The 22,224-nt window shown below is 37.9% G+C and overlaps 1 protein-coding gene across 1 annotated transcript; it reads right to left on the bottom strand.

Annotated features, from left to right (window-relative positions):
• Positions 1-10: 10 nt before the first annotated feature.
• On the bottom strand, positions 11-12,436 carry si:dkey-183c6.7 (urea transporter 1). The gene is made up of 8 exons (XM_060873493.1): positions 12,272-12,436; positions 10,367-10,556; positions 10,142-10,270; positions 9,831-10,023; positions 7,433-7,580; positions 773-907; positions 429-478; positions 11-337 (listed from the first exon to the last, which is right to left on the bottom strand). Exons 1-8 carry the CDS (start codon positions 12,381-12,383, stop codon positions 161-163), a joined length of 1,134 nt encoding a protein of 377 aa, XP_060729476.1. The 5' UTR covers positions 12,384-12,436; the 3' UTR covers positions 11-160.
• Positions 12,437-22,224: the final 9,788 nt, after the last annotated feature.

Genomic DNA, 22,224 nt, shown 5'->3' with positions numbered 1-22,224 from the left:
ATTTTTATTGCAAACGACTTTACTCCCTCTGGGATGCATTCATCAGAAGTTTCCGGAAGAGCAAGCACATTAATTAGCAGAGAAAATATATGGACTGGACACCATTAATAAACATGGTTCACTGCAAGTGTGTTTGTGTGTGTGTGTGTGTGTGTGTGTGTCACACAGAACTACTGTCTGTGTTAGCCACAGCACATTGGCTGGGAGTGTGTAAGGGCCCTTCAGGTGAGCTGTTACGGCCAATAGCAATGCTGTATGTGGAGATGCTCCGCTCATTTACTAAAATCATAAGGCTTATAGTTAATGTGGAGGCCCAGCTGCTGGCAGGGAGCTCCACCTACACACACAACACAAACAGAGATAAATCATGCACCGTGTACGACTGCTCAGGTTTATCTCTAACTAATAAATACATAAGGTGTACTCACATGTGCCAGCAGATTGCTTAAGGCGATGTTTGCATAGGAAGAGAGGAAGGCTGTAGAGAACAGACAGAAGCTATATCCACAAACATCAATAAATAAAAACTAATGCCACAGAATATTTGTAAGATATTCTACATTATCAACAGCAAGGGAAACATTTGAAACTAATCAGCATAAACAAGACTAATTACAGGAAAACAAAAACAGGAAGGATTCATTATATAAGGAAAATAGAAAAACAATGAGACTAAATGGGACAGACGGTGTACAGAGTATTGAATGTAAACAGAGCAGAATTTGTCCTGACTGAGTAATGTCTGAACATTATAACAGAAGGAGTGTCTCACCACAAATAATGGAGAAGACATGGGTTCTCCAGCTTAATGTGAATAAAAACTGTCCAACAGCCATGCAGCCAAGAGCACCATTAAAACCAGCCAGCCCTGTGTATAAAACATCCTGCTGCACTGCAACAGAGAGACCTGCAGAGAGACAGATAGAGAGAGACTTACAGAGTAAAAGCCTCATATTACCAAACAATATTACAATCATTTAAATGTTTTTCATAATCTCAGCTATTTTACTTCTTTTTTTTTTTTTTTTAAATCCTGCAATAAAATGGCTGCATGGAAACGTGGATCATTGTTTGCTAATTTTACAACAGAAAGAAGAAACATTTTTCATGTACGATTAAACAATATACAGTATGTATTTTAAATGTTGACTCTCAATAGCTACTTATCTTAATTTTGGTATACAGTATAAGCACACTTTTGTACACTTGACTGCTATTGTGCCTACTGCCTGGAGGAGGCACTGCAGACTTAAGTGTGATTTTCTCTTTCTTTACTATTTATCCTTGCACTTTCTCAGTGTCCAAAATGGTTCCCTATTCCCTACAGAGAGCAAATCGTTGGTATTCTTAACTCACAAGAGTATAATTTTTGGATTCCAACCTGTGTGGGATTTCACAAGTGCACCGAATAGTCTCCACTCTGCCTTTTCTATGTGACTTAAATACCAAAACTCTTAAAATAGTAAACTATGCTGAGATTAAGGTGTGGTTTCATACACCTAGAAAATTCTGTAGATACAGTAGCTTGTAAAATATTTGTACATTACAAATTATCCCCAAATAATATGGTCGAAGCAAACCTATGCATTCCACTGCTTCTCTCTCTCTCTCTCTCTCTCTCTCTCTCTCTCTCTCTCTCTCTCTCTCTCTCCCTATACCACACCCATTTTTGTCCTTTTCTTCTTTACTTACTTTTAAGGTAATGTTTTTCCTGAACTGAAAGTGTTAATGCTGAGAGTCTGCCTTCAGTGGCTTGTGAACATTCACACTGCATTAGCTCTTATAGCCAGACATTAATCCTTGGGGTTTTGTCTCCTCACTGTCAGTTGGGAGAGTGTGAGTGTGAATGTGCACTTTGCTCATCCAGACAAGAGGAAGAGGATATGCCACCTTCACCCCCAACACACACACAGCAGAACATTAACTCACATCTCAAGAAGTCTTGATGACATTTTCCTCTGACACAGTTAAATGAATCTTATATGTTTGAATTACAATCTTCCGGCTTTTCTTCTCTGCATAAGTGCATCTTGCAAACACTGGCATGATTATGTTTTTGTTTCATTTTTCATGGAGGAGTACTATGTAGGCCTTAGGCCTCTCTGACACCTTAGCCTTGAAGACTAGTTACTATGGAAACAAAAATATGAAAACAGGGTTCATGAAACACAATAAGTTAAAGAGGTTGGTGTAAATTTTCAGCAAAAATATCACAATTTACTCCGGATGTGGTTGGATTTAAAAATGCAAAATGACATGCAATAATCAGGTGACTTTCTGATCTGAGATGATTGGATGATTGGAGATTATTATATGATGGGAAAGGGACGACACAACCAATCCGCCCTTTGTCTTTATAGCTCATTATTCCTCTCTTTTATGCCCTCTACCTCCATAATCTTCTCTCTCTCTCTCTCTCTCTCTCTCTCTCTCTCTCTCTCTCTCTCTCTTTCTCTCTCTCTGTCTCTCTCTTTCTCTCTTTCTCATTCTCTCTCTTTCTCTACTGCATTTTTGCCACACCTGACCACTGCTGCAGCAACACAAAGATTTTCTTTTCTTTTCTTTTCTTTTCTTTTCTTTTCTTTTCTTTTCTTTTCTTTTCTTTTCTTTTCTTTTCTTTTCTTTTCTGTCCAGTGGTTATATGGTAATGTGGTTATACTCTATTGTTTATTCATATTCTTTTGTTCTGTTGCAATCAGTGCTGCATTGTTACTGCCAAGACAATCTGCATCGTCTCTACACATAATTTATGTATCTTTGTAAATGAAGCTGAAACTTTAATGGCTAGACAGACTGATTAAACCCCTTCCATTAACGGTCAGTAAAAACATGTATTTAAAGCAATTTATCATAAAAGTAACTGTTTATTTACTTGAAACAATGTGATATTTCATTATGCTAGGAAATAAACATAAAAAATAAAAACATTTCTTTCATTTTAAATATGCAATCTTTGTTAGGAAGCACAGCTAAAGCAGAGCTCTGATAAATTCAGCCATGCTTTGAAAAAGCATTGACTTACTCCCCTGTCCATACAGATTAAATTATGTTGATATGAGAGGTTGAGGTGACTGATTTAATACTCTACGCCTCGCCCCAGCTCACTAAACCCCCTCCCAACCCCTGTTTTTACCGCACAGCCATTTTACCAAGGATACTGCACGAAAAAATCAGTTTATATTCTTGATGATTTATCATTCATTTGGTTTTTGCCCAGATGCTTTAAATCATTGCCCCAAAATGAAGAGAAACGTTTGTGATTCATAGGTGAAACTTTAACTTTGGGGACAAATGATCTGTCAGATACTAAGCAACAATGTCAGTGAATTTCTTACTGTCCCTTAAAGAAATTACCTTTAAGAAGCTGTTTCTTAAATGACATTTAAAAAGACAGTTGTTTGGATTTCTAAAAAATATTTTTTCCACCTACAGATTATTTTTTGAGAGTTTGAACATGAACATTCTAATGCTTAGAAAGATTAATTTTGTGTTATGACACATCTGCATCTATCTATCTATCTATCTATCTATCTATCTATCTATCTATCTATCTATCTGCAGGTGACAAATTAAAAGAAAAAACAACATAAGGGTGGTTAGTAATTTTTTTTGTTACCATGAGTCAGCAGAGTCTGAGGTTGTGATCCAATGACAATAATGACCATCAAATATTCATTCATCTTCTACCGCTTATCCGAACTACCTCGGGTCACGGGGAGCCTGTGCCTATCTCAGGCGTCATCGGGCATCAAGGCAGGATACACCCTGGACGGAGTGCCAACCCATCACAGGGCACACACACACACTCTCATTCACTCACGCAATCACACGCTAGGGACAATTTTCCAGAGATGCCAATCAACCTACCATGCATGTCTTTGGACCAGGGGAGGAAACCGGAGTACCCGGAGGAAACCCCCGAGGCACGGGGAGAACATGCAAACTCCACACACAAGGTGGAGGCGGGAATCGAACCCCGACCCTGGAGGTGTGAGGCGGACGTGCTAACCAGTAAGCCACCGTGCCCCCCACCATCAAATATGATTTACATTATAACATCCTGATCAAACCATTCAGTGAGCCCTCGGTTACTGGGGAAGAGAACACTCCTTTCAGGACAAAAATGTTTTATCTTTAGATATAAGTGATCAACTAGAAGAACTGTCTGAAGGAATAAGTGGCTCCAAAATATATCAGCAAATATAAATGTCACTATTTTTCCCCTTTATTTGTGACCCATATTTACACACACACCCACCCACACCCACACCCACCCACCCACACCCACACACACAACGCCGGTAAACAGTAATGACTCAGTGTGTACCTACATCAATTCCCATGCAAATGCTATGATTCATTCATCTCTTATTCTATTAGACTTAATGCCCTCTTCTGCATTTTTTCTTGTTTCACTCTTTAGCTCCCTTTCTCTCTCTAACCAAACCACTTAACTGTGCACTGCAATATTTGATGGAGTAAAACACTATAGGAATCATCGCATTAGAAAAAGCATCCACATATGTCAGATGAAGTCAGTAAACCAAATTATGCATCTATGCCCTTATACAGATTTATCTCTTTCCTATTTTCAGCATCACCATGGTGACAGTGCGTATGTGTGACTTCATCTCTTTGCCCTGAAACTGCTCCTAGCACTGTTAGTGTGATGTATAAATTCAATGCTTATCACCTGCCAAACTATCCTGCATGAATTTCATAGTAAATCTCTTGCATTTCTCTGTTCAGGATATTAGACAATTATAGATTACTAGTGTTTTTTATCTTTAAGGTGACTGTTTGTTGTTTTAAATATAACCTCTGTGAAGTTAAACAGAATGTGCTGTATTGTAATCCTGAATGTGTTCTTCTCAGAGAGGATGATGAGAAGGTGATATTAATATATTTACCTCTATTCATTGTTTTTATATTCAAATGCCAATCCAGATGTTTATGATAAAGGACATCCATGTCTTTGCAAATCAAAAGAAAAAAGCTCATTTATGGCACTTGACCGACGCACTTATCCAGAGCTTTAATTTCATTTTATACAACTGTGCAATTGAGGGTAAGGGCCTTGCTCAGGAGCCCAGCAGTGGCTGCTTGAGCTAGACTTAAGATTCACAGTAGTGCTTAAAACAAGCAGTAGTCCAGCACCTTAACCAGTAAGCTACCGCATCCCCATTTATCAGCTCACATAATCAAATTCAAAACAAATCCAAACTGTTATTATTTACTGTTACTGTTATTATTATTATTATTATTTTTTATTAAAATATTCTTCTACTTCTTCTTGTCTTGGTAGTGTTATAAGACTAAAAGGATAGAGTGATGCTAACCTACTACACCATTGCTAACCAACCTCCCCAGTCACCCCAACCCCTTTCCCACTGCCCCCCACCCCACAGGTCTTATTAACTATCTCTGTTAATGGGATGGAAATAAAACAGAAGCATGTTGCCAGCACCACAGGGGATAGAAATATATCATTATATGCAATATGTGTGAATGCCATAATGATTGTTGTTAAAGTGTCCAGTATCATCTAGCAAACAGTGATCCTCAGTGATTATTAGTAATCACATTTTTCTTCAATGTTTCACGTGCACATCTATATGTTAAATGATCTGTTTTGAAAGGGCTAAATGGTAACTTGTTTTTCACATTTTTTACACATTCATTCACATTATTAAGTTTAGGAAAGCGTCCACTCCCCTGATAAAACGTATCGGCTATCCTCTGTCAAAGGTGCCTATACTGTATATAGTTACGTTTGCTGAGCTATGACTGATCAATCAATGCTTAGAGAAGGCCTGTCACCAATTTAATCATTATTTAATTAAATTCTTTAATTTTGCATTGGTTTGCATATAGGTTTATTTATTTGTTTTTTTAGAAGAAGACAAGAGGTGTCTGGTCTGAATGGCATTGTTCTGCTTTAGACTTCACTCTGTGTAATGTTCACTGAGCTTTACTTACGGGAAATGAAACTGAATATCAGAAGGGAGAAGAGGGAGATAGAGTGCAGGATGGAAAATGATACAGTCTGCTTCTCTTTTTAGGGATGAAATCCTTCTGCTTAGAGCTCTCAGCCTATTGATCCAAAAGACATTTAGTAGAGGCTGAGGCTAATGATAATCTGTGAGTATAATTATAGTCTTAAGGATACAAAATGCTGGTCTTAGGTCAGTACTGTGCTGTCTGTTTAAATCATTATATGTTAGCACAGAGAAGCATCAATGTGGCAAAGTGATAAATGTTAAATGTTACTGAGCAGAGACTCTGTAGCTCACACTCTGAAGGCTGTGCAATACTCTGTAGCTGGTTTTAGAGGAAAACAGTTTGAATATTTCTGATTTTGCTAAATTGGCTTTCTAACTGGCTTCAGACACCAACGCCTACTAGACCAGGCATGCATGGCTGTTTCTTGATGATTAGGCACAGCTTGAAGCTGTGCTTTCTGCATCAGATATGCTTTATCAAGCCGTTAGAGTGTGTATGAATGACTCTCTTATGCAGCTACACAACCATAAACAATATCTTTACACACACACACACACACACACAGCCCACACACACACAACCCATTACTGTCTAGCTAGTATGGTACAGTACCAGGCAGAGATGTGCTACCATGAGTTATACAACAATCTCATTTCTGGTGTAAATGTGAGTGATTTGATAGTGTGTGTGTGTGTGTGTGTGTGTGTGTGTGTGTGTGTGTGTGTGTGCATACAAAAACACATTGATTGAGTATTGACCTCTGAGTGTTTCCCCTAAACGCATCACATATATCAGCTTGATTCATATTTAAGGTGTTTATATACAGTAAAATGTTATAAAGAAATTTTTCATGAGACATCAGACCAACTCGTACAACTCATGGAACAGAGAATAAGTAAAAGTGAACACCGACAGAACTCCCTTGGTGAAGGAAATAATCAATAATACTAAAGCCAATTACCAGCAATTAAAAATGAGATGCTTTGTATATGCATTGTATATGCTGTTGCTACTGTATGTCTATAGGCTAAAATGACACTCTTATTTTTACCTCCGAGGGGGATTATCTCATGCTGTCTCTTTTAATGGAACAATTTCCATGCATACATCAATCTTTTTTTTAAATTTTATTTAACAAAACAATGGTGAAAGCGAGAGAGATGTGTGTGTAAGATTAGTCAAAGGTCAAAGCTATTATTTATGCCTAATGAGTAGCTTCCAGTAGGGACACATATCAGGAATATGGTCAAGATGATTTTAATCTGTTTTTTTTTGTACTGCCACACATCAACAATTTATGATATAATAAAGAAAGTCTATTGGTGTTGCTGCATGAACGATGAAAAATGTTACACAACATACTGTAATATGGAAAAATGAACATTAAACAGGAGTCACTATTTGTGCCCCCTGTCCACTTCTCTCTCACCTGCAAGTACTCCAAGACTTGACCCAAGCAGTGAGTGAAAGGCTAAGACTGGAGAAAAAAGCAGCACAGCAGCAAGAATGATTAGGGTGGACCCCAGATCATCACAAGCGTAGATCTGCCCCACTCCCAACACTGCACCCTGCACAAGCTAACAGAAAAGAGAGACAAAATCAAACTCAGCAAAATAAAACAAAAAATGAAAAAATATATTATTTAGTGACCTTTCAACAGCAGTTTTATTACAGAAAGAGAGCTGCATGATGTTTTACTAAATTATTGAGTGTGACATCAGTGTTTACTAGTCTATGAACACAGCAGACATATAAAATATCTGAAAGGTTTAATAAAACTGAACCACATATTGCATCACTTGCAGACTTGTAATATTTAGATTTGTATTAAAACCCTAATTCATATGTATATTTACACATATATTTAATAAGTGTTCCCTAGTTTACTGTCACCCAGTATTTGAGCTGACACTCTGATTTGCCTGTTTGTAAGAACATGTGTGTGGATGATGCCCTGTGATGAACTGGTGTACCATCCGGGGTATGTTCACACCCTATACCCAGTGTTTCTGAAATATGCCTCTGATCCACCAGGACCTTTACCAGGATAAAGCATGTTACTAAACATGATGATGAAGTTGATATTGTTTTATTGGGAACCATATAAAACTCTTACAGTATGTTCTTATGTTTGGTACTCATTATTCAAGTATGCATTACACAAAGCAGAGATAAAATCATTTCATTTTTTTGTCTGATTGAGGAATCATTCTATAAAATACTGGACATGTAAATATCCTGTTTGCATGACATTAATTCAAAATGTTTTCATGCCATACTGAATATTTAACTGGTAACACATACAGGTGCATCTCAATAAATTAGAATGTCGTGAAAAAGTTATTTTACTTTAGTAATTCAACTCAAATAGTAACACTTATATAATATAAATTCAGTACACACAGACTGAAGTAGTTTAAGTCTTTGGTATTTTTAATTGTGATGATTTTGGCTCACATTTAACAAAAACCGACCAATTCATGATCTCAAACAATTAGAATATGGTGACATGACAGTCAACTAATCAACACAAAACATCTGCAAAGGTTTCCTGAGGCATCAAAATGGTCTCTCAATTTGGTTCACTAAGCTACACAATCATGGGGAAGACTGCTGATCTGACAGATTGTCCAGAAGACAATCATTGATGCCCTTCACAAGGAGGGTAAGCCACAAACATTCATCGCATTCACAACAGAAGCTGGCTGTTCACAGAGTGCTGAATCCAAGCATGTTAACAGAAAGTTGAGTGGAAGAAGAAAAGGGTGGAGAAAATGATGCTTCATGCTTCTATCTGCTGACCAGCATTTTAAATATATATACAAGACACAATGTGTGGCCACAGTTGGATTTACATTATTTATAATGAATAATGCATTTCCCTTCCAGTAAGAGTTATAGAGGTGTGGGGGATGGCACTGAAATTTTCTATTCACCCAATAAGCTATTCATGACACAGGGCAGTAAATGAGCTATTGAAGTTACCACTCTTTCTTGCTCCGTCTTTCCTCAGACACATCCAGCATTGCACAATCTCTCTTAGCAGAAGTTGTCTCCATGGAGACCTACCGGATGCACTGGATACTGTTGTTGTATATTGATGAGGCCTGAAAGGCCCAACATGGGGTGCAACTACACTGAGGAAGCAACAAACAATTCTAGACTAGCATGGAGGAGGTAGTAGACTGAAACACTATGAATTATAAATAGGCTCTTTTTAAAAGTCCCATACAACAAGAAGTAGATTGAAGGACTAGAAAAGTAAAAAGGGCACACACACACCCACCCACACACCCACACACACACACACACAAACTTGGAAATGTCCTTGATTAGAAGTCCACAGCATGGTAAGTTCTTAGCATTAAAAGAAAGAAATGTCTTTTTTTTTCTGGCCATTTTGAGCCTGTAATGCAATAAATGTTGTATATTGTATAGTTTAATGTTTAATGTATACAATAAACTAACCTAAAGAATGTCACATTTAATGCTCCCTTAAACAGTTTTCAGCTGTTTTGCAAAACAGTTTTAAAAATATTTTCTAACATTTGATATGGATTCAAAAGCAGCACTGAAACAAATATCTTACTGCAATCACCAATAGCCATTTTGTTTAAGTTTGTTATCTTCTAAAAGCTGTTCATGGACAGTTTAGTAATAAAAGAGTCCATCACTCTATACTTCTTTTTTTTGGCAAATCCCCAAATAGTGAGTCATCCAAGTCTGCACTACATTTCACAGCATGAACACATACTCAAACATGTCTGGAATACTGAGGAAGCAAGCACAGCTCTGGTTTCCCCTGATGAACACATTGATGTCCTAACCTGAGGTATGTTGAGTTGTGTGCTGTTGACGCTCAGTGTTTCCCCCTGTGGCAGGGCTGGATGGCTGGGGTAGTATGGGTTCTCAGTACCGATGCAGGCCAAATACAGGAGCAGAACAGTGTTGAAGGGGAAAACACTTACAGGCAAATCACATTTGTTTAACACAGCTGCTATGCCACTATGTACAAATGTACTGAGAGAGAGAGAGATAGAGAGAGAGAGAGAGAGGAAGTAATGTATAGGACCATAATATCTATCACAGTCCAAAATCTGTGTATGTGTGGACATATATGTATATGTAAGGGCCTTACGTTGCAGCTCCAGCAAGACATACAGGCAGCAGTAGCCACCAGTACCAGTCTCCTGCATTGCTGAACACACCGATCAATAATGCCACCAACATCCCATTATAACCGTGTTCTCCCCTGGAAACCTCAGCTCTGTGGCACACAAACACACCACAAAAATGTCTCTCTATTTCATCAAGCGGTGTGTGTGTGAGTGTGCCTGTGTGTGTGTGAGTGATTTTCCCTCACTGTGGCTCTCTGATTAGGATAGCCATGACTGTAGATGAGAGGAGTCCCAGGCTTCCCAGCAGGGCCTGCCAGGGACTGGCAATTGACAGAGCAGTAAGAATCAGAGCTCCACTCAAAGGGTTATTCACCATGATCACACCAGAGACACCTCTCAATAACCACTCTAACAGCTGCATGAGGAAAGTCTGATCTGAGAGAATAAAAGAGCAAGCGAGAAAGAGAGAGAGAGAGAGAGAGAGAGAGAGAGAGAGAGAGAGAGAGAGAGAGAGAGAGAGAGAAGCAGTGGAATGCATAGGTTTGCTTCGACCATATTATTTGGGTAATGTAATGTACAAATATTTTACAAGCTACTGTATCTGTCACTTTATATTATTCTGAATGATGAATTATGATGTTAGAAAAATACTCGTACTTAAAAACTCAATGTTTTGCTATGACCTTCTCTATCTCCAAATCTTATATAAAGTATTGGGTGTGGACATAGTGAAGAATATTTGCATTACAGACTTTTATAGAGTAATATCACACTATAGCCCTATTCGGACGGGATTAGTTTTATGTGGGGACGTGGAGTAATGCAATTTTACATCAGGACGTCTGTAATATTAATTGGCCAATTCGCACGGGACAAGACATCTCAGTAAAACTAGCAGAAGTGGGAGGGGTAACTCGCTTTACGCACCACAGTAACCTCCTTGTCGTCGTGTGCGTATGACGTTGCTTCCTGTTATCACGTGCGCAAACAGACAACATGGCGCCTCCATGCTTGCAAAACGCGCCAAAAACTACTTTTAAACAGGAAATGACGGAATTTTACCGTACATATTTACAGTGGGTCTATTCGGACGGGATTAGTATTACCTGAGGTAATTTTTCTGGACCTTTTTACAGAAGGTAAAAGTCGCCGTAATCTTTACTGACATTGTCCGTAATGATTACCGAGATGGCACATTCGGACAGGACTAAAATCACAGAGAAGCTCTGGTAATAATTACTTTACCCACACGTCCCCACGTAAAACTAATCCCGTCCGAATAGGGCTTATGACACACCAAATGCCTGAGTACCCTACATTGTGGATGGGAAATCACTAGTTCATCTGCTCTAAGCAACGCAGAATAGAAAAGTGAGGTAGAGACTGAGAGACAGTGGAGACAGACTCTCTCATCTGGCCCATTCATCACTATCAAGTGCTTTCTCATCATAATTCTTTCTATTAATAATATCTTTGTGGCATGCAATCTGACATCCTGTAATTGTTATTGCATTCACCTTTATTGTTTTTGCTTGTTGTTCTTACTGCTCATATTTTCCATAGATGTAGTCATCTTTTATAGTAATTTCCCTCTCACAGTTCTGCCAGTAAAGCTCTCTTTGGAAATTGAAAGAGAAAGACTGATATAATGTGTTTACTACACCAACAATTCCTCAAAGACATACAGTATTGGCAAGTCTAAAGCAAACAGATGAATAACCAGACCAGAAAGCTGGGTTTCTATCATATCAGTGAAACCGCATAATTGCATTTTTCAACTTTCTGGAAATTCTCATTGCAATGATGCTAACAATTATAGCTAACAACAAAATCTGTCCATTATACCTTATATTTTAGATAAATGCAAAATAAATTATAATTTTTTAGCAAAGATTTACTGTTGCATTTTTTCTCACAGTAAACCCACTTTTGTGTCTGTGCTAGTCGTAGCTTAGAGTTTTATCAACACAAAAGAGCTGGCTCACTAACTTCTCACAGAAATAAGGAAAATGCAAATTTAGCCAACAAATTAGTCGCAGTTAATGCATCAAGAATAATGCAATATAAACATATTTAATAAGTTTTCTCTTTGTGAACATTTCCATTAAACTTACAGTGTGTTACAGAACATTTGGTAAGTAGGGGCTTACCCTTCATGTACATGTGAAAGTGCTCCATTTCTCCTGTGCAGTACAGCAGCTTCTGGATCAGGTGCTGTTTGTGGCTTTTTGGCTGCTCACATGATTTTTTAGTCTTAAACATCACTTTCAAAGACTTACAAAAATCAAGCAGCTGAGTGTTTTTCTCTCTCACGCTTTCCCTCTGTTGTGGGCAGGTTTGCTGTTGTGTCTCTCACTCTCTGACCCTCTCTCGCTCTGACATTCCCCTCACCACTATGATTGTTATTGGTTAAAGAAACACTAGTTAATCTGTGAAGTACAGCATAATAATTAACATCAGGAAAAAAAAATATTTAACAATAGAATTGCATGTTATTGTTCAATTTTTTTCTGCTGTGCAAATTCTTGTTAAAACTTCTGGCCTCAGCTCATACTCCTACTAGTCTGATACACACAATTGTAGAAGCCACATAAGCAAGCCGGTTCTTATATCTTGACAAAAAACAAATGTCAATAAGTCAATATAAACATTTTAAATAAATATACAATCAGCCTTGTAGCCTGAAGAAGCAAACTTTAGTGATCTTCTGCCTGAACTGAAACAGATTTGCTTTCTGTGTAAATACATGTCACCTGTGGTGAACCATGTTGAACTGTGAATACTACATGCTGGGGTTTTGAAGTGATGGCTCACTGTGGTACTGTTAATATTATGCACAGTTTGGGGTAGACTTTCTTATATAATGACAAATGGCTGGTGTTAGGTCAGAACACACCATGTGCTTTTAAATAGCGAGAGATCCAATGAATCATTAACCATTAGTATTCCCTTGAAGTCACTACTACTTACACCAACCAAAGAGCAAATATGTTGTGTTTTTGTATTATCTCTCTTATGAACATTCTGATACGAAATTCATATGACAGACACTATAGATGAACAAAACAGTGGCTGGAAAATGTTTTGCTCTTCTTTAATTTGGGGAACGAATCTCTCTCTCTCTATCACCCCCCTGTGTGTGTGTGTGTGTGTGTGTGTGTGTGTGTATGTGTGTGTGGACAGTGTCAGATGTCAGATGAGTCTGCCTGGTGAAAGCCAGTTCATCTGCTCTCTGTGCCTGACTAATGATGCTTTTATAATCAGGTGGTCTGGCAGACACATCAGCCTTTAGCATTCTTTTTATTCCCTCCCTCTCTCTCCTATATCTATCTCTCTCTATCTGTAATTTTGTGTGTGTGTGTGAGAGAGAGAGAAAGAGAGAGAGATGGAGAGAGAGAGAGAGAGAGAGAGAGAGAGAGAGAGTGAGAGAGATGGAGAGAGAGAAAGAGAGAGAGAGATGGAGGGAGAGAGAGGGGTGATATATGAGTATTGGACATGTTAGGACAGAGCCCACATTCATATTCCGCTCGCACCTTGACCTTAATCTGTAGCAACTTGTGTTCTTGATTACTTTGGAGCACAAGGCCACTAACATTTAAGGACATGAGCATGAATAAATGCATACAAAGAAGTTTGAAACAGAGTAAGAAAGAGTTAATGAGAAGGTGATTGCTGCAGGTGATTAGTCAAAAGCCACAACTAAAGATTTTTGGAACACCTTTACACAGGTTTATACAACTTTTACATGGTACCACACTGTATCAGATGTCTGGTATGTGAGTAAAAGACTAAGAAAACTGAAGATCTTTTGTATATGTATCCATTTATATATTTGATTACGTCTGTGTTAATACTGTGGGAAAGCATGTATACACAGATATTCCCACTAAATGTGTGTGTGTGTGTGTGTGTGTGTGTGTATTTTGGCATGCTGAACAGAAGCATTTTCTCTGAAACACCACCTGGTACTAGATTCCCTGGCACACACACACACACACACACACACACACACACACACACACACACACACACACACACACACACACACACACACACACACACACACACACTGAAATCCAGACCCACCACTGATCTGGCTTAGACATCAAAACAAACACACACACACAATCTCATTTCTGACACCTGTTTCCTGTTTTTCCCTAATAACTATCTACTTAAAAAGCTCAGTATGAACATTATTTGGGAGATTCTGTAGTTTTCCAGAATGATTTAAAAGTCTCTGGCTTTTAATCATTTTTGGCCCGTATTGCGCTGCTTGTCTGATTATTTGACCATTGCCATGTAATTGTCAACTGACTTGGACTTTAATAAATTAAAGCTCATTCACTTACCTATAATTTGTGATAAGCATGTTTTAGCCTAGATGTGATATTATGTAGTTATAGTACCTTAACTTCAAACAGTTATTGAAAGATTGTGCTATAACAACCAATAATGGACCTGCACCCTGAATATAACAAGACGGTATCGTGGGCAGTTATAGCTAAGGGATTAAGCTGTTAGTATACTTTTTGGAAGATTATGTCAAATCCTACCACTGCCAAGTTGCCTTTGATGGGCCCTTCTGCAAAGCCCTAAACATTCAACAGCTCAGTTGTCTAAATGATATGCAATATAAGTTGATCTGGTTAATACATTAATGATCATATCTTTATTTGAATAGTTTACAAGTGGATTTTTATAGACAATGAGAACTGGTAGAAAAAAAGATGGTAGATAAAATGTTAGAATTCTTAATTCAAGTAATGATACAGTATTTGATACTGTGTTTTGTACAAGCTGGAGCAAATTTACAAACCTTAATCTTCTTTATTTTAGTTCTTAGACAAACACAATTACTCTGCCGGTAGATTATTCAGAGATGAATAATCCTTTTCTGTACAGAACTGGCCGAGAGCTGCTCAATTACTACACCTACACAAATCCACATATACATACAAGCATCCATGTACACACTCATTAAGGATGCACAGACACCATGGCTGGATGAGAATCATTATCTCTGCATGTGTCAGGATGTAATTACTTGCCTGTTTATTGCTTTTGCTGAAAATACCTTTCTGCACTTAGATGCATGCAGTGTATAATGCATAAATGTGTGTGTGTGTGTGTGTGTGTGTGTGTGTGTGTGAGAGAGAGAGAGAGAGAGAGAGAGAGAGAGAGAGAGAGAGAGAGAGAGAGAGAGAGAGAGAGAAAGAGAGGTGGGGTGGGCATGGGGTAAAGTGTAGGAAATATACATGTGAGAGCTTGTGCACATGTTGGCACTGACAGATGACTCACCATAAAAGTTCATCAGTTTCTCATTGCTTTCACTTTGCACTTTGCTCTGCTCTTCTTGGTGCCACTGATAGAAAAACTAAAATGTGTGTGTGAGTGTGAGTGTGTGTGTGTATCTGTCTTTAAAGGTTATTCAGATAAATGAGCCAGGAAGCAGTCTGCAGTTTGATTACTGCTTCACTTTTACTGCTTTTCCAGTTGAAACATTTCCTCTGCTTCACAGACATTTGCCTTTAAATCTTCTTCCAGCATCATACCAGACACAACATTGCCCTGCTCTCATGTGATATGTTTGGAAGAGGATTATATTATGTTTTTGCATTAAATTGTGCGTTTGTCTTTGATAATTAAGGAAGAACAAATAACAAGTTGTTCAAGTTTGATAATGAGTTTTTTGGTATAGTTTGGTTAAATAGTAAATAGAAATACAGATGTTTTTGTTAGGTTGTAGTGGAAGAACTTGTGAGTCCTGAGCTCAATCAACCCCACTGAACACATATGGGATAAACTATCATTCTAGTAATTCTATTCTGTCATTCTCATTCTAGTACTGTACACAAGGCTGCAAAGGGGCAGGGGTCAAGTCTGGACTGGAATATAAGAATATAGTGAAAATAAATGTTGATTGTTTGTAGAAAGAAACTGGGTGACTTGCTATAGATACTAAGGATAAGTTTGGGATAAGACTGGATGATTTGGATGATTTGGAATGAAGATAAATTTGTTAGGTGGTGTGTGTGTGTGTGTGTGTGTGTTAGACGGGGGAGGGAGAGAGGGTGCAAATGCATCTCTCTCAGTGGTTGACTAATGATTTTTTGATAAGATCCTTAGATGACCACAGAGAACAGAAGTGTTTAGCTCAGGTGATTGAGGGGGAAGAAGAAGAGGAAAATAAATTGATGTGGAGAGAGAGAGAGAGAGAGAGAGAGAGAGAGAGAGAGAGAGAAGAAGACAATTAATTTTAGAAGCTAGATGTGTCACCAAGCAAGGACTTTTTGAATACAGCTCTCTCTCTCTCTCTCTCTCTCTCTCTCTCTCTGTCTCTCTCTGTGTGCAGGCCCTCTTAGTCATGCCGAGAGGAGGCATCTGCCATGCTATACACTGCTAATGGCTCTCCTGGGCAATGGCAAAATTCACAGCAATGTTTGTGCCTGCCCATGTGTGTGTTTGTGTGGGTGTGTTCTTCACTCCTGAGAGATCACATAGCAGAACAGAATTGAATCTTCACCATGGAGCACCGGGTACCAGTCAAGTGAAGTATAAGAAATAAACTTTCAATCTGTTGCAATCTCCCTCCATCTTCATCTTTCCTCTTTCACTCACTTCCCTCCACCCATCACCATGACAACCAGGATCATTTGAAGGTTGAGCAGGATCTTTTGTAAGATTCAACATAAATTCTTGCGTATTTCCTTTCTTTAATTCTTCTTCGTTTTATATAGTTTTTTTCTTTTCTTTAGAACAAACAAACTACTACATCAGCAGTAAACCAGTCCAGATTGGATCAGGCTCTGATGTATAAAGTACTATGGATACCAGAGTATCAATTGCCTCAACCGCAATGTGATAAACTAAGTGCAGTTAAAAATAACCATGAGCAATAGACATCTGAAATGATTTTTTTAAACATTGAAGCTAATATGAATATTGATGATCAATTAGAAAATCAGGGTTGAACATGAAAACATAGTTATCATAGTCACAGAAGGAAAACTGAACAGATTTCATTCTCTGTACTGTTTTATTTGTATGATACATTGTACTCAAATATGTACAGAGAAATGTAAGAAAACTGCTTGCATTTTGCAAGAAAGCATCATTATAAGTAGGAAAATGATATTATGTTGATATATGTAACAGCAGATATGCATGTATACGAGTGAAGTGCAAGGTGAAATCTTGTGTTTTGTATTTGATGCACCACAACTGATAGGAAACACAGTCAGGGTAACTAGAGAACAGTGATAAACAGCTTATAAACAGAAGTGATGAACAACTTATACTTGTGATAAATATGCATGAAACATGTCACCAGTCAAACAGGAACACAAAGTGATTATAAATATACACACTAATATGGACTAATAAGAAAATGTGGAATCCATTTAACAACCTTAGCAACAGAAAAACAAGAACAGGAAGCAGTGACCATAAAAGGACAATGAAGATTAAAACATTGCAGCGATGGAGTACATTGTATGGATCAATACGGACAGAATTGGAATGGATGTGTCAATATGAAAGTGTCTGCAAAACGGATGTTCATTGTTTAATTTAAGCCATAACGTGCCAAATAGTCTCACTTGTTCTTTTGATTGTTGCTCTTCAGAAAGAACATTATCCTGTTCACTGTTTCACTTATCCCAGGAACACTGGGCAAGAGGCAGAGATACAATCTGAATGGAATTTTCAGTCCACTGCATGCATTCATACCTCCATACCTACCAGATACTGCCATGTTTTTGGTTGGTGGGAGGAAACCACATAAACCTGATAACCTTATAACCTGAGAGCTCAGAATCTAAAGGGAAGCAGCATGCTACCCACTGTGTGATCATTTCCCGCTACCAATTCTATAAGTATCAGTGATAACCATTCAAAGAATTGAAAAGTGTTTTGCTTGAAAACTCACTTGAAATTCTACAACCTGTGAATTCTGTCAACACATTTAAAATATATTACATACACAGATAATGTAGATTTAAAACTACAATTTAGGATATAGAACAAGAGAGGAGAAGAAAACATTAGAAAGTGTTGTCAAAGTATTTCTTGTTATTATATATTTATATAATTTTACATTAATGAAATATAGTAAGGGGGCACGGTGGTTTAGTGGTTAGCACGTTCGCCTCACACCTCCAGGGTCGGGGTTCGATTCCCGCCTCCACTTTGTGTGTGTGGAGTTTGCATGTTCTCCCCGTGCCTCGGGGGTTTCCTCCAGGTACTCCGGTTTCCTCCCCCGGTCCAAAGACATGCATGGTAGGTTGATTGGCATCTCTGGAAAAATTGTCCGTAGTGTGTGAGTGAATGAGTGTGTGTGTGTGTGTGCCCTGTGATGGGTTGGCACTCCGTCCAGGGTGTATCCTGCCTTGATGCCCGATGACGCCTGAGATAGGCACAGGCTCCCCGTGACCCGAGGTAGTTCGGATAAGCGGTAGAAGATGAATGAATGAATGAAATATAGTAATAAGTACATTCATTTTGATGGTGTCCATGTCTGAACAGACTCACACATACAGTACTCTTCTCTGTGAAAATACATTCCAGTCTCTGAAAGCATGAATTGTATATATTAAAAGTTTGATGTGCAAATTTCTTAGAGTGTGGAGTTTTACAAAAGTGCATGCACTGGAAAAACATTAGCTATGACTTCCATTATAACATAATGTGACATCCTTTACCTCAGAGAGACAGTGAACAACAACGCCATAGGAGCTGAGAATATGGCCTCTTGACACACAGCTAAGACACACAGTGTAATAAAGTCTTATTACAGCTCTGCATTAATGGTTCTCAGTCCTTGGGGAGCTCTTCTTGGCATCCTGTAGTGCATTTCCTTGTTTAACACAACTGATTCATCTCAACATTTCCGTTTAAAGACCTTGTGTTGAGAGGCAGCCATAGTAGAATTATACAGTGCAGAGACATTACTATAGCTTTACTATTTCTACTCTTTTTTTGTTATGACAAATCACATTCAGTGGTCAAAATGCTGTAAAAAATATATAAAAAAGTTTTGAACTTATTCCTTTTTGCCTCTCCTAATATGCATTATCAGTTTACTGTATGTTATTAAAGTAAAACCATAAACAGTACTGTATATCTATACTGTAGTAGGCACTTTATGTGGATAGGGTAATGTACTTTTCAGTCCTGAGATCTGTTTTTGTCTTATGTAGCTCTGTGTCTTTATGTAGCACCAGCATTGCTTTATTTCACTATGTATCAGCTATATGTGGTCGAATTGACAATAAAAACTTCTTGACTAGTATATACTACACACTATATTATGGCAATTTGACAAAAATATACGAAGGCAAAGACAAAGGGAACTTTATGATTCACATTTGTGTTATAGGTTTGCAACAAACTTTAATGAAACCAGCAATGTTGATAGCAACTTTTTTTTTTTATACAAAAAAAAATTATTTGATACAATAAAAAAAAGTAACATTATCAAAAAAATTGTAACATTAAATGAACACCTTACACCAATATACAATTGTTACAATTAGTGAAAAAAAATTACAAAATATCTAACAATATCTACAATGTTTTATGCAATCTACAGTCCTATGCAAAAGTTTAGGAACCCCTGACAATTTCCATCTATAAATATTTGAGTGTTTGGATCAGCAATTTCATTTTGATTTATCAAATAACTGAAGGTTTGTTGGATTAACAGAAAATGTGCAATATGCATCAAAACTAAATTAGACAGGTGCATAAATTTGGGCACCCTTGCCATTTTGTTGATTTGTATACCTGTAACTACTTAGCACTGATTAATTGGAGCACCAGACAGGTTCAATCATGAGAAAAGGTACAGTATTTAAGGCAAGTTGTTGTTCTCTTTGACTCTCCTCTGAAGTGTGGCAACATGGAGGCCTCAAAACAACTCTCACATGACCTGAAAACAAAGATTGTTCAACATCATGGTTTAGGGGAAGGATAGAAAAAGTTATCGCAGAGATATAAGCTGTCAGTGTCCACTGTGAGCAACATAGTGAGGAAATGGAAGACCACAGGCATAGTTCTTGTTAAGGCCAGAAGTGTCCGGCTACATAAAATATTGGAGAAGCAAAGGCAAAGGATGGTGAGAACATCAAAAACAGCCCACAGATGTTTTTTGATAGATCAAAATGAAATTGCTGATCCAAACACCCAAATATTTATAAATAAAAATCATGGAAACTATCAGGGGTTCCTAAACTTTTGCATACGACTGTATCATCACAAGGTCATTCCATAATATCATGGCATTAACATTATTTTTTAAGTTGCTCACCCGTACAATTTATGTAGCATATTTTTTGTTTGTCTTGGTCCTTATCAGCCTATTCTGAATATCAAGTAGTCAAACATCTCTCTGTCTTTCTTCACCATTTTTATTCTTTCTTTCTATTCTTTTTCTCATCTTTTCCTTCAGTACCTTTTTACCTTTTTCTGTCTAATCCCAGCTTCCCGATGTAATCCTTGCTGATATTTTCTCTTTCCTTCATCTCTCTGTACATTCTTCTGCATTTTTCCTTTCATTTACTCCTAATCTCCAGGCCAGATGTTTCCACCATCTGCTCAGGAATCATCCATTGTTTTGATTAGATGTTTCCCCTCCTCTTTTTCTTTCTCAGCTCAGCTCTGGTCTCATAGACTGTGATTTGATTTGTCTCCACACACAATCTTTCTACTCTCTCTAATCACCTTTTTTGTTTCCTCTTGTGCCACACCCTAGTCCTTCATCATTTTTAAAGCTAGCCCCATCTCTCTCTCTCTCTCTCTCTCTCTCTCTCGTCACTGTGTACTGAGTTAGCCCCAGGAGAATGTTCCAGGCTCCACCGGCCATGCTGTAAAATATGTCTTCCTCTAAATTGCATTTGGATGCTCAAGCCATAAAAATCTTTCTTGCTTCTACTCTCCCCCTCCTCTCTTTTGCCCAATAGGTTATTCTCCATGGCCTTTGTCTGCAGCACAATTGAGTCCTTGACTAGAGCACTTCTGAGAACTCAGGAGCACTGCTAAAATACAATTCTAATAGACACATAAACGCGTCAGAGACAAGGTTGATGCATCTCTACCCTTGAAGTGAGCATTTAATAATGGTTTATTAAACACTGTAACTGTTCATTTTTTTTTCTAAAAGTATTTCACTTTGAAACAGGATGCATGCACTCATATTAAATGGTTGCAAACCTATTGGTTTCTGGTTCAAAAAATCCAAGCTGATTCCCCTTCCTATTAAATTGTTGTTAATATATTTTACTGTAAAGTTTCCATTTAAGCTGTCTATTGACAAAAAAGGCCGTAACTCTCTACTATGTTTTAACCAAATAAGGTATTTTGATGCCAAAAGGACATGGTGGTTTGAGTTTGGAATGTGCACACAAACCCAAACAGAACTGCATATTTTCTCTGAGACCTACACAATTGTCACAGGCCCACATCCCACACAGTCACTGCACGAAGGGATAACGAATCGCCAGTGGCACGCTATAAGGTATGAAAAATGGTTGACACTCTACATAAGTCATGTGGAGAAGTCCATTCTCCACTGTATTCTCCCCTCCCCTCATCTTTACCTTGCAAAATATGCCAAAAGCACAACTCCGCTCACAACCTCCTCAAAGTAGTCCTATACTCACTAAGTTAAACCTAGAAAGGCATTTTAAGCAATTCTTTGAACGACTTTGTGATAAAAAAATCACTTTTTTAGTTGTTCTTTCATTGATATGTGCACACTGCTGCCTTTAAACTCAACCATAGAGCCGTGTAAGGCTGCTTTTTTACTCTCTGGTGAATGCTCATGAATAGTTCATGTGCTGGTGTGGAACTTTAAATAAAACAGACTGGGGATAAATCTGGTTATGTGGCTGTACACGAGTTTGTGTGCTAGGATTCATAATTAATATAAAAATGACTTAGGATGTACATTCACAACATCACACATTAAGCGAGGATTTGATGAGTTGGAATTTAGCTTCTCTTGGTCAGCAGAACACAATGTGCTAAAAGGACCTTACCTTCTCAGATAAATCAACTTGGCTACAGAGTGTAAAGTAAGAAATATAAAAGAGAGACAGAGATT

The sequence above is a fragment of the Tachysurus vachellii genome, chromosome 7 (assembly GCF_030014155.1).
Source record: "Tachysurus vachellii isolate PV-2020 chromosome 7, HZAU_Pvac_v1, whole genome shotgun sequence".
Lineage (NCBI taxonomy): Eukaryota > Metazoa > Chordata > Actinopteri > Siluriformes > Bagridae > Tachysurus > Tachysurus vachellii.
This window is presented reverse-complemented; position numbering and strand designations above follow the sequence as displayed.